The sequence below is a fragment of the Lactuca saligna genome, chromosome 5 (assembly GCF_052625555.1).
Source record: "Lactuca saligna cultivar CGN05327 chromosome 5, ASM5262555v1, whole genome shotgun sequence".
Lineage (NCBI taxonomy): Eukaryota > Viridiplantae > Streptophyta > Magnoliopsida > Asterales > Asteraceae > Lactuca > Lactuca saligna.
In genome coordinates, this window is record NC_136421.1 from 280,567,136 (window position 1) to 280,583,503 (window position 16,368).

General features: G+C 41.9%; 2 protein-coding genes across 2 annotated transcripts; both read right to left on the reverse strand.

Annotated features, from left to right (window-relative positions):
- Window positions 1-7,564: 7,564 nt before the first annotated feature.
- Window positions 7,565-10,475, reverse strand: LOC145046762 (uncharacterized). The gene is made up of 3 exons (XM_078995033.1): window positions 9,879-10,475; window positions 8,054-8,167; window positions 7,565-7,660 (listed from the first exon to the last, which is right to left on the reverse strand). The coding sequence occupies exons 1-3, from the start codon at window positions 10,473-10,475 to the stop codon at window positions 7,565-7,567; spliced, it is 807 nt and encodes a 268-aa protein (XP_078851159.1).
- Window positions 10,476-10,565: 90 nt separating this feature from the next.
- LOC145046763 (uncharacterized) lies at window positions 10,566-14,137 on the reverse strand. The gene is made up of 8 exons (XM_078995034.1): window positions 14,055-14,137; window positions 13,833-13,944; window positions 13,340-13,553; window positions 12,812-13,060; window positions 12,153-12,703; window positions 11,622-11,747; window positions 11,075-11,432; window positions 10,566-10,960 (listed from the first exon to the last, which is right to left on the reverse strand). The coding sequence occupies exons 1-8, from the start codon at window positions 14,135-14,137 to the stop codon at window positions 10,566-10,568; spliced, it is 2,088 nt and encodes a 695-aa protein (XP_078851160.1).
- Window positions 14,138-16,368: the final 2,231 nt, after the last annotated feature.

A 16,368-nucleotide genomic window follows, 5' to 3' on the forward strand; every position in this document is an offset into this window, starting at 1 on the left:
TTAATCATTGTAGAGATGAGTCCGTTACTCGAAGGATTATCCGAGCCTCAGCACATGTGGTGGTATTCAGGTGATAGTTAATTGGCATCACCAAGACGCCTTCAGCAGTTGAGGTCTGGGCTGGGTGGAGTTAGAGGTTTCCTAGGGTAAGCCTAGGATAATGAGTAGTAGTGATCAACAGTAAGGGAAGGGACTTGGTCGAGTCGAGGCGGTCTTTGAGGAAGGTACGGATAGATGTGGAAGGTAGTATGGGCCCGTACTACTGAAAGCAGAGGATTCGTACCTGAACCAAGGAAGGCTAAGATAAGACTAGGGAACTAGTAGTGGGTGGGATTCCTCCAGAGGTATCAGTATCGCTAACAGTTGTTATTTCTTTGTATTTCAGAATGGTGATACTACGCCCGAGACCAGCAGTTGGCAGTTCAGGAGAGGGATCGGGTTCGGGATCAGGTTCCAAGCCAGTAGATGAGAGGCTACGCGAGTTAATCGCGTCAGAGATCACCAGAGGTATCCTTGAGTCGACCCCCATTATCTTCGGGTCGATCAAGGAAGGGATCATCGAGTTGATGGAGGATTGCCTCAGTGCGTTCAGGAGCGACATGGCATCTGGCCAGTCGGGATCTCGCACGCTGTCCTTTAAGGACTTCAGGGGCAGCGGTGCGCCGGATTTCCACAGGGTGAAGGACCCCATTGTTTCCAGGCGGTGGATTGCAGACATCGAGTCTGCACAGTTGACTAGCTTCTTCCCTATGGGGTCGAAGGTGAGGTATGCAGCAGGGTGTTTACGAGACCCAGCTCAAGATTGGTGGGAGTCAGTGGGTGATTCTTTGGGAGCCTCAACTATTGAGGCTATGACCTGGTCAGACTTTGTGACCAGGTTCGGGGCAGAGTTTGCGCCGGCAGTCGAGCTTCAGCAGCTGGCCAGGGAGTTTTTGGATATGAGGCAGACGACTGAGACTATGGTGGAGATCACCACCAAGTTCCGGGAGAGGGCACTGTTGGTGCCCCAATATGCAGGTGATGAGGACATGAGGAGGACCCGCTATCATGACATGCTCCGGGCCGATATTCGGGAGCACGTTAGTTTTTCGGCTTGCCCCACCCTGGACTCCATGATTGCCAGGGCGAGGGAAAGGGAGATCGATTTAGAGGACATTCGGAAACGGAAAGCGGAGGAGGGGCAGCCAGGAGGGGCTTCGGGGAAGAAGCCGAAGGGATCAGATGTGGGGCCAAAAGGCCAACAGGGACGGGGCCGCTGCAGGAAATGCGGCAAGACGCACGAGGGGGTGTGCAAGTTGGGATCATCAGGCTGCTACAAGTGCGGCAAGTATGGGCACTTTAGCAGGGATTGCACTGCTCCGACAGCAGTTGTTCCGACATCGGAGTTGCTGTGTTTCCACTGCAACCAGAGGGGCCACAAGAAGGCCAATTGCCCTCAGTTGACAGGTTCAGCACCGGTAAAGGCGCCAGCTCCAGCGACCCTGCGGATCATAGATGGCCGACAGGGCAAGGCAGAGGCTCCAGTGGTGAGGAGCCGAGCATTCCAGCTGACCACCGAGGAGGCACGTGCAGCACCCGATGTGGTGACGGGTATGATTCTTTTCCCTCTCGTTTATTTATATGATGTTATGATATTGATATGTGCCTGGTATATGTATATGTGTTAGGATCGTTCCATGTGAACGGTATCCCAGTCCAGGTGTTGTTCGAATCGGGTGCCTCCCGATCGTTTGTGTCCCTTGTGTTTAGCAAGAAGTTTACTGAGTCTTCGGGCACGCTAGATTGCCCTTTGTAAGTAGAGATTGCTGATGATCGATCGGTGCAAGCATCGATGGTATTTCGGGACTGCGTGTTGCGTTTGTTCGAGGAGCGCTACTTGGTGGATTTGGTTCCCATTCTATTGTGTGGGAACAAGGTGATCATAGGCATGGACTGGTTGAGCCCTAATGGGGCGGTGATAGATTGCGCGCAGCAACTAGTGCGAGTCAGGACCCTAGGTGGGGGAGAGTTAGTGATCCATGGTGAGAGGCCACAGCACGGACCCGTTGTATGTTCAACAGCGAGGGCTAGGTGTTACCTTCTGCAGGGATGCGCAGGATATGTCGCGTACGTGATGGATACCCGGGAGGTGGGTAATGCGACCGTGAGCGAGGTTCCAGTGGTGTGAGATTTCGCAGATGTTTTCCCAGAAGAGCTTCCTGGGATACCTCCGGAGCGACAGGTGGAGTTCAGGATTGACCTCGTTCCTGGTGCGGCACCGATAGCCAAGGCACCATATCGGCTGGCTCCTCCCGAGATGCAAGAGTTGTCTACGCAGCTGCAGGAGCTGCTAGACAAGGGATTCATTAGACCGAGCAGTTCATCCTGGGGAGCCCCGATCCTGTTTGTGAAGAAGAAGGACGGGTCGCACCGGATGTGCATAGATTATCGGGAGTTGAATAAGGTAACGGTGAAGAACTGTTACCTACTCTCGAGGATTGATGATCTCTTCGATCAGCTTCAAGGAGCATCTTGGTTCTCCAAGATTGATTTGCGTTCGGGTTATCATCAGATGAGGGTCAGGGAAGAGGATACGCAGAAGACCGCGTTATGGCCACTATGAGTTCGTGGTGATGCCGTTTGGGCTCACCAATGCTCCTGCCGCGTTCATGGACCTCATGAACCGCGTATGCAGACCGATGCTGGATCGGTCTGTGATAGTCTTTATCGATGACATCTTGGTCTATTCCAAGACGCTGGAGGAGCATGAGGAGCATTTGAGAGAGGTTTTGGAGACCCTGAGGAGGGAGAGCTTGTATGCCAAGTTCTCCAAGTGTGAGTCTTAGTTGCGCGAGGTGCAATTTCTCGGTCACCTTGTCAACCAGAACGGGATTCTGGTCGATCCGGCTAAGGTCGAGGCCGTGATGAGATGGGAGGTTCCGATCCATCTGAGATTCGTAGTTTCCTAGGATTGGCAGGCTATTATCGGAGGTTCATTCAGGATTTCTCCAAGATAGCTGTACCCCTGACACGGTTGACGAAGAAAGCCGTGGTCTTTCGGTGGGGACCCGAGCAGCAGGCAACATTTGAGACACTGAGACAGAGATTGTGCGAGGCGCCGATCTTAGCCCTGCTAGAGGGCGTAGAGGATTTTGTGGTTTATTGTGATGCGTCTATTTCAAGGTTGGGCGCGGTATTGATGCAGAGGGGGCATGTTATTGCCTACGCTTCGAGGCAGCTCAAGCCTCACGAGTCGAACTACCCGACGCATGATTTGGAGTTGTGGGCAGTGGTTTTCGCCCTCAAGATTTGGCGGCATTACCTCTACGGGGTTCGGTGTACCATTTACATGGACCACGAGAGTTCGAAGTACCTCATGGATCAGCCAAATCTGAACATGAGGCAGCGTCGGTGGTTGGACGTGGTGAAGGATTATGATTGTGAGATCCTTTACCACCCGGGAAAGGCCAACATGGTGGCCGATGTGCTTAGCCGCAAGGCGGCGCCAATCAGGGATATTTGCATGAGGATGACTGTGGTGACTCCCCTGTTGGAGCAGATTCGGGAGGCTCAACAGGAGGCTATCAAGGAGGAACATCAGAGGAGCGAGCGTGTGGTGGGTCAGGTTTCCTCCTTCGATTATGATAGTCGAGGACTATTGACACTACACCGCAGGGTGTGGGTGCCGTATCACGGAGGTGTGCGCCAGACCTTGATGGAGGAGGCACACAAGTCCCGATTCTCTATTCATCCCGGGGGGACGAAGATGTATAGGGATCTTCGTCTAGATTATTGGTGGCCCTGCATGAAGCGGGATGTGGCATGGTACGTCGAACGGTGCTTGACCTGCAGAAAGGTCAAGGCCGAACATCAGAGACCGCATGGGAAGATGCAGCCGTTGGACATCCCGTTGTGGAAATGGGAAGACATCATGATGGATTTTATCACAAAGCTTCCCAGGACTGCGTACGGATTAGATTCGATTTGGGTCATCGTGGATCGATTGACCAAGAGCGCCCATTTTATTCCGATCCAGGAGAGCATCTCGGCCGAAAAGTTGGCCGATATCTATATCAGGGAGATAGTAGTGCAGCACGGGGTGCCATTGTCAGTGATATCAGACCGAGATGTCCGATTCACTTGCAGATTTTGGAAGAAGTTTTATGATGAGTTGGGAACTCGTTTACATTTTAGCACCGCCTTTCACCCGCAGACGGATGGTCAGAGCCAACGAACCATCCAGACTTTGGAGGATATGTTGCGGGCATGCGTGTTAGATTTCGGTGGTAGCTCGAATACCTACCTTCCCTTGGCTGAGTTCTCATACAACAACAGCTACCACGCGAGTATTGACTGTCCCCCATTCGAGATGTTGTACGGACGGAGGTGCAGGACCCCGATATGTTGGGGTGAAGTTGGCCAGAGGTTCATGGGGAGCATCGTGGTGGTACTCGAGACGACCGAGAGGATCCAATAGGTTCGGAGCAGGCTTCAGACTGCTCAGAGTCGGCAGAAAAGTTATGCCGACAAGCGTCGATCCGACTTGGAGTTCCAAGTCGGGGATATGGTTCTCCTGAAGGTGTCGCCGTGGAAAGGCATCATTCGATTTAGGAAGCAGGGACAATTGGGCCCGAGGTTTATCGGACCGTTTAGGGTTGTAGCCCGAGTGGGCAAGGTGGCGTATAGACTCGATCTGCCGGACGAGCTTAGCCAGATCCACAGCACCTTCCATGTCTCTCAGCTGCGGAAGTGCTTAGTGGATGATTCAGCAGTAGTGCCTTTGGAGGATATTCAGATTGACGACAGCCTGAATTACATTGAGCACCCAGTCGCAATCCTCGACAGGAAGATGAAGGATTTGAGGAACAAGAGGGTGGAGCTAGTGAAGATGTAATGGCAGCACCGCAAGGGCTCGGAATGGACTTGGGAGCCGGTGGATGAAATGATGGAGCATTACCCCGAGCTGTTCCAGGATCGAGCAGCAGACTTCGAGGACGAAGTCTAAAATAAGTGGGGGAGATTTGTAGCACCTGGTTCCTGGTATGTAAATCTTAATTGAGTATTTTCCTTTTTAAGCCTTGGACTCGGCGAGTCATAGGTCCGACTCACCGAGTAGGGACGGGACCCGGGACACGTTTAAGTTGGCGACTCGGCGAGTCCATATCCTGGACTCGGTGAGTCACCGCTGTTGGATGAAACCCTAAGTTTCAGGGGTTTGCACCCCATTTAATCCCCCTTTCCGCCCCCAAGCCAGCCCCCATTCACCCTAAGAGCCATATACCTCGTTATAAGCTTTGTTTTGTGGATTTGAAGCCTTTTGGTGTGTCCTCTTGGAGATTAGAGTGTGTAGGGAAGGAGATCAAGAAGAAGAAGAGCAGGTCAAGCACTTGGGAGCAATTTCTGAGTGATATCTAAGGTATGGCTCATTTTCCCCCTTGTCTCCATGCTTATGGCCCCATTAAAGTCCATCATGGCTCATTTCCATGCTTGTATGTGCATAATATTTCGAAATTAGTTGATTGGTCCCTAGATCCAAGCATAGTTGAGCTCCAGGAGCTCAGATCCACTACCTTTATGAGCCCATATTGCATATAAACCTTAGATCTACTCTTTTGGTGCATTTTGAACCCTAAAAACCCCATAGATGGATATCTACATGTAAAGTTGGAAACTTTACGTGTTATTCATGCTCTAGGAGCCCAGATCTACGAATGACATGGATTGGATTCGAGCAAAATCACATTTTTAGCTCTTGCATGGAGCGGACTCGACGAGTCGCTCATCTGACTCGACGAGTCCAGTCGCGAGTCTCCGGGTTTGTCCTCTTTTTGTTATGTCGAGTCGCGTGGTGAGTCCAGGAGAGACTCGGTGAGTTGGAAGCCAAAACTCACCCATAGTGGAACTCGCGCGAGTCGATGCCCAGACTCGGCGAGTTCAAGGCAATCTCCTTAGATCAAGATCAGACTCGGCGGATTATTCATACAACTCGGCGAGTCACAATATATAACTTGTTCATCGGATGAAGATGAACTCGGCGAGTTGTTCATACAACTCGGCGAGTAGGATGAAGGACTTGAACATCAGTTTGGAAGGAGAACTCGTTGAGTCGACGCCTAACTCGACGAGTAGAAACAGAGTTCAGCATAGTCGTTTGGTCATGGACTCGGCGAGTTGGCGAGCCAACTCGGCGAGTCGGGTCAACTGGAAGTTGACTCTGACTTTGACTTAGGGCATGATCAGGGGTAAAATGGTCATTTTACCCAAGGGTCAGTTAGCGGTTTTTGACTAAGTGTTTGGTGGGAATATAGCCGGAGGATTTCCGGAACAGCAGCAGCAGCAGTCAGACTTTTCCCACGAAGATCAGCAGCTACTCCGAGGTGAGTTACCTTCCAGTAGCGGTGGGTCTAAGGCTACAATGCCGGCCCACCAGTAGGAGATGTTTGACTAGATGATTGTCTCTGTGATATTCATCTAGGGCTGCTACCACTTGTGTTATGTTTATGTGTTTGTATGATATGATGCTATGTGCTAGTGATAGCAAGGGAAATAGTCCCCAGGTTACCGGTCGATAGGGCCGAAGGGGCAGTCATGCCCAGCCATGCTAGATAGACTATGTGATATATGTAGTAGGGGGTGAAATAGTCCCCGGTACCCGGTCGAGAGGACCGAAGGGGGGGGAGGGGGGCAACACCTAGATATGCTAGGCTGTATCCGATCGAGAGGACCGAAGGGGAGGCCAGCACCCAGATATGCTAGGCAGTATCCGGTCGAGAGGACCGAAGGGGTAGGTCGGGCACCCAGATATGCCTGAAAATTTATATCTGCTATGTGATTGTATGGTTTATGGTACAATGGGGGAACTCACTAAGCTTTGTGCTTACAGTTTACAGTTTTGGTTTCAGGTACCTCTTCATCGAAGGGGAAGGAGCTGGCTCGGTAGCGGCACATCATGCACACACATTGGTTTCCGCATTTACTAGATTTCCTTGGGATTTGTACTTTGATGTTTCGATTGGTTGTATGACTTGACTTTTGAACATGGTTTATGTTGTGATGTAGTTGGTCAAACAATGTTTTTATTTATTCACATTTTCTAAAGTAATGTTTTAAAACGAGATTTTTGGTCGTGAAAAAAATTGGGTCGTTACATATCACTACATCTGTCTATATTATTTAAACACACGTAAGTATCCATCTATGTAAAACATCCGTGCAAAAAGATGGGCATGACCGCTATAACAGTTGTGTTTATGTTCTCAATCGGGATAACGTGCATGTTTTGATAGGGATGGTGTTTCTTCATTTCCCGTCATTTAATACGAACATTTAAGACTTTTTGTGTGATGTTTGGAATGTGTTTTATGTGTTACCTGTTTCCTCATATGTCAGACTTCTTTTGAATTTTGACTCAGGTGAGGTGGATGACATTGCAAGGTCGACGTCACTTATCTTTGAGGTGAGTGGAGTTGGTGGGGCTGGTGTTGCTGGTGCGAGTGATTGGTGAGTAGTGACTGCTTCAATGTCGGTTAATATGAATCGAATGTTGTTTGTATTTGATGTCCTCATCATTTCGATGGCCATTTTTTTACAAACCTTTCTTATCATTGATGACAGATGGTAACCGCTTTCTGTTATTGGTTTCAGTTTCGTTTATGAGCTTGTTTGTTGTTATATTCGTTAACTTTTACATGACATTATCAGACACAATGACATTCATTGAATAAGTTGGATCAGTGATGGTGGCCAAGAGTTTGTACCTATATATGTCAATGACATTTTTTTGGTTAATGTGATGTGTGTGTGCTTATTTATATAAAATTACAGTTACATACACATATATTGGGTTGTTCGTCACTCCATCTGATGTACAAAACCAACTATTTCATTTTTCCATGTTGTTTTTATGCATTTAGGACAAAGCACATGGTATCAGGTGTCTATAAATGTCATATTAGCAATGGATGCCTTTATAGTAAATGTCCTTTCCTGTAAACATAAGTTGGAGTAGATATGGAGTTATAAGTATAGTTGGATGTTGTAAACAAATTTACATGATAACGTATTAGTGGTTTACCAGAAGCTCGCCACGACTTTTCTTGTTTATGTCGAACAACAATGTTAACGGGCCAGATATTGTGATCAAAGAGGTTGGATTGATTGCATAGCTGACATTTTCTTTGGATAGTGACTGTAAATGTATATGAAATGAGTATGCACAATATATGGTTTTTATACCTATCAAGCAATGCGATTGTTTTTGCAATCTGTAGGTTAACATAGACATGAGTTGCACTTGTACTTCCTAGCATTAATGAACCCGCTACTTAAAAATGTGTTACTATTTTGCTTATTTTCTTTTGGATAATTGGATATCATAGTTTGTATATTAGAATATAATATACTATTTTTATTTTTATTTTTCCTTTTTTTGGTTTTTGGTTTTGTACCAGCAACAAATGAAACTTTAACGTTTGTTATATTAATCACCATAGGGCCTGCTTCATTCTGAATGGCAACACAGTCAAACTTGTTACTTACATCGGTGCATTCTCTCCATAAGCTAATAGCAATTTCCTCACCACTACTAATCATGTGAGTTGTAGATGTTAGTAACATTGGTAATAGATTGAAAAAGATAAATTACGTACAAATCATTTCTCAGAATGATGAGAGTAAAGGGTTCACTATTTTTCTTGAAAAGTTCTCTGAACTTAAAGAAAATTCCTAAGAAGTTTGCATAAGTGATGAGAAGTTAAATATGAGATAATGTTTATTTTCGGGTACTTAAAAAGACGAGATGTTAAGCTGTTATGCAGTGTGTGTTCATGTGAATTTGTACTTGGGGAGCGATTAATAAAGTCCGGTATTTGTTTTTTGGTAATGAAGTGGAACCAATTTCTAGGAATCGTGCTCGTGTCTGGGAGAGCACTGATTGAAGCAGTCGTCCCAACAACAACGTATACATCCATTCTTGAAAGGAGTCTAGTTCTCCACGTGCATATTTGGAAATCGTGTAACATTTAGAAAGTTTAAAAACAGATTGTATGTATCCTCGATCTTTATTGTGTCCCAAAATTTGTATTGCATCTCCCTAAATTATCAAAACACAATTGAAGTTACAGAGTGTAATATGTATACTTTAAGAATACCAATGACATACTTACATGTTTGTTGACTGCCAGAAACCAAGTTTCATATGTACGGATTTGTGGCATCCATGTGTGTACAACACGAACCTCAAGTTTTGTTCCAGGTGCTTCGTATCCTAGCTCAACAATTGTTGTGAACTCTTCATACATCTTTTTGCTGTTATAGCCAATGTTTTGGAATGGATAGCAAACCCATGTTTTGAAAACCGGACCGCACCGGCCGGTTCGACCGGTTCAACCGGGAACCGGTCCCGGATCCGGTTCATATAGGTTAAAAAACCGGTATTTGTTTGAACCGGTAAAAACCGGTCCGGTTGAACCGGTAAAACGGTCAAAACCAGAAATTTTAAAAAATATATATATATATATATATATATATATATTTTATTTTTTGTGTTTCTTATATAATTAAATATAATTATGGTATCATCCGGTTTTTCCGGTTTTTGAGACCAGTCCGACCGGTTGGACCACTTGAACCATCGAACCTGTAAGACGACCGGTTCGGTCTCCGGTCCGGTTTCAAAACCTTGTAGCGAACATAACAAACTTTTGTTAGTAATGGAAATAATTTTTGATGTAGTAACTTAGTATAAAAGCATGAGATAAGAAATGAGCATTATAACATTTTCCAAAGATAGTTAGGTTGATAATGAGTTTGACCTCGTTGCTATCTATGCTATGTAAAAAATCTTCAAATACAACATTCTTTGTTGTGTTATGTGCATTGTCAGATGTTGAGTCTATTACAATTCTGATTGAGTATGGGGATGTTGCACGAGATAGTGCAACATAAGGCTCACCATGGCTGAAAACGAGCTCAGGCAAGTATATACCAATTTTGTTTAGAGATTGACCTTGGCTTTTGTTAATAGTCATGGCATAGCAAACCTTAATCGGATATTGTTTTCTAATGAAAGTGAATGGTAGATCAGTGCTTTTATGAATAAATTTGATACGTGGTAAGTAGACTCGTTTACCAATTGATGTTCTAGTGATAATAGTTGCTTCAATTAGCAATGGTAGTAACTTTGACACCATTAGACGCATTACATTGCATAACCCTTCTTGTTGGTTTAGGTTTCTAGTTAACATAACTAGAGTGTTAACTTTTAGTGGCAGGATGTGTGAAGGTATACTTGGAAAGTTAAGTTGGTTTAGATACGCAGTTGGGTAGAAGCTTTCAAATTCTAATGTTTGAGTGCCATTTGGTTCAATCAAGTCGACACTTTTGTAAGTTGTCATATTGCCGGAGGTGATGTTGAGAATCAGGTCATTTATGTGGTGAGTTGTCTTGTTTTTCGGACATACAATTGCCCTTGCTAATAAGCTAGTAGCAGATGGCATTGTAAGGATGCCATCCCCATACACAAAATGTATAAGAATTTGTAGAGTTGCTTCTCCAGGAGGAATAATAAGTGAAGATGGTATGTCAATTCATCTTGCATCCGTTGTGTCACTTACATCTGGATATCCTAAATCTCCATATCCAACTTTCAATAACCAAGATGCGAATGTGGATACAGAGAAGTCTAAAGTAAAGGGAATGTCATCGTTGAGTAGCCTTATGTTATACTTTAGTTTGTACATCGTGAAGCATGACCACAAATACAACTTTGGTAAAGTTAAAGCAACATTCTGCCATCTATTGCTTTGTGGAGATACAAGTAATGTTTGACGGAAATCACCACCCAATAGCTCCGACATCCCACCAAAAACCTTACTGTCACAATCAAGGATATCTCTTAAAGAATGGTCTAAACATTCAAAACAACGTTTGTCGCTCATAAGGGCCTCATCCCATATGATGATTGATGTTTCTTTTAATAGGGCTGATATGAAAGTTTTATTTTTCATGCCGAATGCTTATTTATTTGAAAAGTCAATTGGTATGTTAAACTTGGAATGAGCCGTTCTTGCCGAAGGTAAAAGCAAGGATGCTATACCTGAAGCAGCAACAGCCAATGCAATTTTTCCAATCGACCGAAAATAGGATAACAATGTTGTCCAAAGGAATGTTTTTCCAGTTCCACCATGCCTGTATATAAAGAACATGACCTGATTTCCATCATTGATTGCAGATACAAATACGTTGTAAATGTTAAGTTGTTCACTGTTTAGGCGAGACACCATTATTATGTGTTGGTTGGACAACTCCTCTCTATCATAACTTGTTTCATCCAAACGCAAACGATTTTGGAAAAATGTTTCAACGTGATCTGATGGCAACGATAAATTGAACTCAGTTACTGACTTTGATGGTGTGCATGAGCGAAGAACTTTTTCTACCTCTAATAAGACCAACTGTTGCAGATGGAAATCACTTATACATAATTGTGTGTTAGGATTGTGTTTCTTCAGATTATATAATATGTCATCACTCATGGCACGCCACCCAGTTTCCCATAAGGAGATGGGATTACTAACTTCACAAAAAATGAGCAAGTGACAAAATAGATACCATAGCTATGCGAAGGTTGCCCAGTCTGATACCTGTGTAAAAGCAAGCAACCACTCCTTGTCATCTCCAATCAGATCCAATGCGTCGAACGCGCTGCGGAAATTAGGATGGAGTCTGTTATAAACAGTGCTAACATCTTCATTGGATTTACAAACTTTCTGATGGAAAAGTAACATTCGAATGTAAAACAACTCACCATCGGATGGGTGTACAAATGCAATTTGACCTATTGCATGTAATGTTATCCGTTCTCTTAACTTCCACCTTTTTACTCGCTTATTCCACACATACTTTGAAGGGCAAGCTCCATATGTTAGATCCAACCCACCTTTATCCCATTTGTTATTCTCAAACCATCCAAGAAGCAAACTACTGCCAAAAGACCCATTGTGTACAACATCTAAAATTCAACTGTCTTCTTTAAAATAAACTATCTGCATGTTCGGTAAGTGAGCTGGTAGTATCACAACTGAGGGATCACGTTCGTGTATTGGAAAATTCAAGATATGCCAAGCAGCCTCATGTGGACAGATATATCGACTGTCAATAAAACTTCATATTACATCAACCACAATCTCTTGTGGAGAAGTGGTAGTTCCATCACCAAAAACATCCTTCTTAATAACAAAATTTTCCCGTTCCATACCTTTTGAAACATACTTGAATAAGTACTTTATCATCATGTTCCAACCACAATATTCAACATTGATATGCGCATTAAAACGATTACATAGATGTTTATTATATGGGACAATATATCCATTATCTATCTCAATAGCATTTTGTAACGTATGACGTGCTAAAGTGTTCCTTCTACAATGTGCGTAACCCTGTTTGTCAATGACAGTGGAATCAGAAAATGGTTTTCGATACCGTTTACTACATTTTCCATCTTTCATACATGGACATTTTATATTTAACAAACCACATGGTCCATGAATCATAGAGGTTTTAATAGTCTGGTATAACAACGGTTCACTGACTGGGTCTGGTATTTCAGCACTGATGAATTTGTCAATGTCAGCAGCTTCTCGTATTTTGTCTAAGTTACACACCCATAAAAGAGTGTGATAGTGTGGTAGACCCCTATTTTGAAACTCAATTGTGTGCAAATCTGAAAAGAATATAACATATCATTATACATACAAGATGGTCACACACACAATACAGAAAAAAAGAAGCGATATAACGATAAATGGAGAGGGGATAACATGTCACGTACGGGCTGTCACTGCGCCAAATTTCTTATCCTCTTTCAAGAAGTTGATAAGTGCTTTGAACTTTATATGGAATACACGAGAAATGATGCCAACTCTACTATGTGCATCCATTTGGCTATGACGTATCATATACCGTCTGATCTCAGGCCAGTTAACGTTACACGTAAAAGTGATAAAGTATTGCGGGTTCCCGTACTCTCTACAAATGGATAATGCATCCTGATAGTCGTTGTACATATAACATGGACCACCTACAAAAGAGGGAGGTAACAATACACACTTCCAAATAGACCGGCTGTCGACATCTCCCCTAGAAATAGCATCATAGATTCCAGTTACATACTCTGATCTCAATTGTTGTTGGTTGCTTTAAATATAATCTAATCGCCCTTGCTCAATACAAGTATATGCATCAACCAAGTATTACTGAAATAATCCAGATGCATTAAGTATAAAGGAGTAAACACCATCACGAGCATGGATTTTATAACTATAGTACATATTTACCGTTAACTTCCTACCATCATTACCTAGTTCGGCTACCAATTTCAGGTGTGGAGACCACCCTCCCTCTCCATAAGGGAAAAGCAAAGGATATTGCAATGCCATATAACTTGGATGAAGCTTGCTAATTCGTTGTGGATTTCCAGAGTGTGCATATAAAATAACATCATACTTGTTTGTTACAAAATCATCACCAAAAACAACGCAACCGAGAGTACTAGGTGTGGGCGGCCCATATCGCTGATCGAGAACATCATTAAAAAGACAGACAACATATGAGTCCAACTCCCTATCGGCAACAAGGTCACGGGAAGTCTTGAATGTACGAACGTACTCATTATGAACATTCAATATGTTCATCAACAATGCAACAACTTACTCATCTAATGGTGGTTTTGATGGCTTATTGAAAGCGTACAGCCTGTTGGAAGCCTCATTTTCTGTGTCTGCAATGTACAACCATAAAAACCTTGGACATTTATGACCTTAGGGACAAAGAGAACCAAGCCTATGTGAGACCTGACCAGATACTTTGAAAACATACGGACCGACACCCTTATTAATATCCTCATTAACCTCACCTCCAAAAGACGTCATTGCAAACATATTATTATAAGCCCTAATGTTGAGCCTAAAAGCATGAACGTCATATAAGGTTCTTAACACAGGAGGAGGTGTCAAAGGGGAAGGCAAAACAATAGTACTCGACTTACAACAATGGGTATAACATGGCCGACTAACAATGGAACTACGAATAACTCTTTCACCGTGCCAAAAGAGAGCACCACAGAATTGGTAGACAAATGAACAGTCACCAGAGTCATCGTAGGTTGGAAGGGGGCGTACGAAATCAGAAGAAGAAAAAGCACGAAGTCTAGTCCGCTTCGGAATGGTGGACGACGAAGAACCAGAGGAGGCAAGAAATAGTTCAGAAGCACAACGTTTTTTACGTGAAGAACTCATAGAGGGAGACGTAGACGTTCATAATTTGGAAAGCAACATCATTAATCATAGTCAGAAACATGTGATTATGTAAAAGAGAATAACATTACCATAAGGACACATGAGAAAGAAGAAGGGAAATTACCTGTGTTTAGCCGGATTCCGATGGAAGGGAAGCAAGTGTGGGAAGTAGATCGGAAAAAATTTAGGAAGGAAGTCTAGAAATCAACACGTGGAAGGTTAGCAGCTACGTAAGCAAAAATGATAGTTATCCCAAAAAAAAAAGATGAAAAAAGAAAATTAGTGGTATTAGGAAAACTTTAGAATGGTAGTGACAAAAGTAAAAAAAAAAAAAAAAAAAAAAAAAAATACAGTGACAATTTAGAGGAAAACTAAAAAAAATGATACAATTGAAAAAGTAAAAAACTTTGTTGGGTTCCGATGGAAGGGAAGCAAGTGTGGGAAGTAGATCGGAAAAAATTTAGGAAGGAAGTCTAGAAATCAACACGTGGAAGGTTAGCAGTTGAGTAAGCAAAAAATATAAATATCCCAAAAAATAAAGATGAAAAAAGAAAATTAGTGGGATTAGGAAAAGGTTGGAATGGTAGTGTGACAGAAGTAAAAAAAAAATTAAAAAAAGGTACAGTGACAATTTAGAGGAAAACTGAAAAAAAAAAATTGACACAATCAAAAAAGTAAACAACTTTGCCAGATTCCGATGGAAGGGAAGCAAGTGTGGGAAGTAGATTGAAAAAAATTTAGGAAGAAAATCTAGAAATTAGAAATCAGCATGTGGAAGGTTAGCAGCTATGTAAGCAAAAATGATAAATATCCCAAAAAGAAATAAAGATGAAAAAAGAAAATTAATGATATTAGAAAAAGGTTGGAATGGTAGTGACAAAAGTAAAAAAAAAAAAATGGTACAGTGACAACTTAGGGGAAAATTGAAAAAAATGATACAATCGAAAAAGTAAAAAACTTTTCTGTTCATGGGTGGCTACGGGATTATATATATATATATATATATATATATATATATATATATATATATATATATATATATATATATATATTACTCTGATTTTCGATAAATATATTTTGGAATAAACGTTTTTTCTTAATAATGGATTTCTAATTAGGAACTTTTGCCTTATTTAAAAATGAAATTTTTTGGTTGTGAAAATGAGACGTTACACATAAACATCAACAGTCTCACACACTTCATCAATGATTGTTTCACATACGATGTAATGAAAGAAACCTAAAGAAATCATTCATAAGTACTGAATGAGTACAAAAATAGAAATGACTTATTTTGAAACAAAAAATATTAAAGACTAAATGTGTACAAAAATATTAAGAATTAAATGTGTACAAAATAAGATAATATATTACTCTATTAAGTTATTTTTCCAGGTTAATCTGGAGTAACCAATCATAAAGACTAAATGTGTACAGTTTAATAAGTTAAATTGGTAAATATGAACGAAAAAAACTCAGTAACCAAATATGTACAAATCGAAAAATATATTATAATTTTAAGTCAAAAGAAAAGTGTGTCTTAAGGGGAGATTTTGTTGTCTCATCTTTTTGGGTTTTGGTAGATTTTGTTAAAATCGTTTTATATTTTTAATCCAAAACGCCATATGTTTTCCATTAACAAAAAAGGAGATTCTTTGAGTATTTTGTGCACACGATTTGTTTTAATGGTATTCTTATTTATTTTGATGATAAAAACATGAAACTCATTGCATTAGTTTACTAACCAATTAATTAATATGTGTAAAAGTTAATTAGTAATGATTAAAGGATGATGATTTGACAAATCGAAACTTCAATTATAAAACGGGTATATCATTGGGATGTATTGGATGAATTATTATGAGGTATAAGAAGTTTAATTTCAATTTTAATATTAATACAAACGTATATTGGGATCAAATATCACACTGAAACATTTGGTTGGTTGGCCACGAATAAGAAGGTTTTTAAAAAAATTGGTATATCATGACGAAAATCGCTAACAATATTATTTCTTTATCTTATGTCAAGTATAAATATAGATGTAATCGCTGACAACATTATTTCTTTTATCTTATCTCCAGTATAAATA

Coding starts and splice junctions, on each gene's coding strand:
- LOC145046762 (XM_078995033.1), bottom strand. CDS start 10,475: ATGCCATCTGCTACTAGCTTATTAGCAAGGGCAATTGTATGTCCGAAA. Junction 8,168..9,878: donor CCCCATACTCAATCAGAATT/GTAATAGACTCA, acceptor ATACATTTACAG/TCACTATCCAAAGAAAATGT. Junction 7,661..8,053: donor AAAGTCGTGGCGAGCTTCTG/GTAAACCACTAA, acceptor GTCATGTAAAAG/TTAACGAATATAACAACAAA.
- LOC145046763 (XM_078995034.1), bottom strand. CDS start 14,137: ATGACTCTGGTGACTGTTCATTTGTCTACCAATTCTGTGGTGCTCTCT. Junction 13,061..13,339: donor GAAATTGGTAGCCGAACTAG/GTAATGATGGTA, acceptor CCTCTTTTGTAG/GTGGTCCATGTTATATGTAC. Junction 11,433..11,621: donor GGTTGCTTGCTTTTACACAG/GTATCAGACTGG, acceptor CATCTGCAACAG/TTGGTCTTATTAGAGGTAGA.